Genomic DNA, 625 nt, shown 5'->3' with positions numbered 1-625 from the left:
GTAAAACGTAATAACTCGGTACTAGCAATTGCCGGAACACACAAAAAAGTTGACTAAATTACTTACGAAAATATTTGACATTCTTGAGACACTTTTCAAGTTGTGACAACTCGTTGGAATGTATGCAGCTGAAAACCCCAGGAATGTTCTGGGTTCGTAGCAGGTGATGTAATCTACTACGAACATAGTCCCAGTGATCTTGCTTGCATCTTGCATAGTTTTCTTCACTTTCAACTTTGAACTCATATAGTTTGTGTTGAACATGGCAGTTTTCATGTTTAACTTGCTCCAACCAACATTGCAAACCTTCGTAATTAAACTTGAATTTTCTTGACATGAATCCTCTCCACGTCTTTTGTAAGATTGTTGCCATTCTGTCTTCGAAGTCACCAACTTTGGATGTCAGGGAATTATAGAGTTCCATTCTGGTTTTGAATCCTTTGAAATACCTTTGAATGGTGGTAGCATTTCTGTTGAGAATTTGAATATGTTCCCTCACCACGTAACCTAAGTTCGAAGAAATGAAAAGTTGACATGAATAAGAAAGTAAAAGGGTGCGGAAAATGTAAATTCAAGTTCTACTTCCCTTTCATAATTCTAGAGTTAGGTAGATACCAATTCTATA

General features: G+C 36.5%; 1 protein-coding gene across 1 annotated transcript; it reads right to left on the bottom strand.

Annotated features, from left to right (window-relative positions):
* Positions 1 to 20: 20 nt before the first annotated feature.
* Positions 21 to 608, bottom strand: LOC103523699 (spermatogenesis-associated protein 17-like). Its single transcript, XM_008488719.1, has one exon. It carries the CDS (start codon positions 422 to 424, stop codon positions 59 to 61), a length of 366 nt encoding a protein of 121 aa, XP_008486941.1. The 5' UTR covers positions 425 to 608; the 3' UTR covers positions 21 to 58.
* Positions 609 to 625: the final 17 nt, after the last annotated feature.

Source organism: Diaphorina citri, unplaced genomic scaffold (genome assembly GCF_000475195.1).
Source record: "Diaphorina citri unplaced genomic scaffold, Diaci psyllid genome assembly version 1.1 scaffold34169, whole genome shotgun sequence".
NCBI lineage: Eukaryota > Metazoa > Arthropoda > Insecta > Hemiptera > Psyllidae > Diaphorina > Diaphorina citri.
This window is presented reverse-complemented; position numbering and strand designations above follow the sequence as displayed.

Excerpts from the sequence above, each read along its gene's own strand:
- LOC103523699 (XM_008488719.1), bottom strand. The coding sequence starts at position 424 with ATGGAACTCTATAATTCCCTGACATCCAAAGTTGGTGACTTCGAAGAC.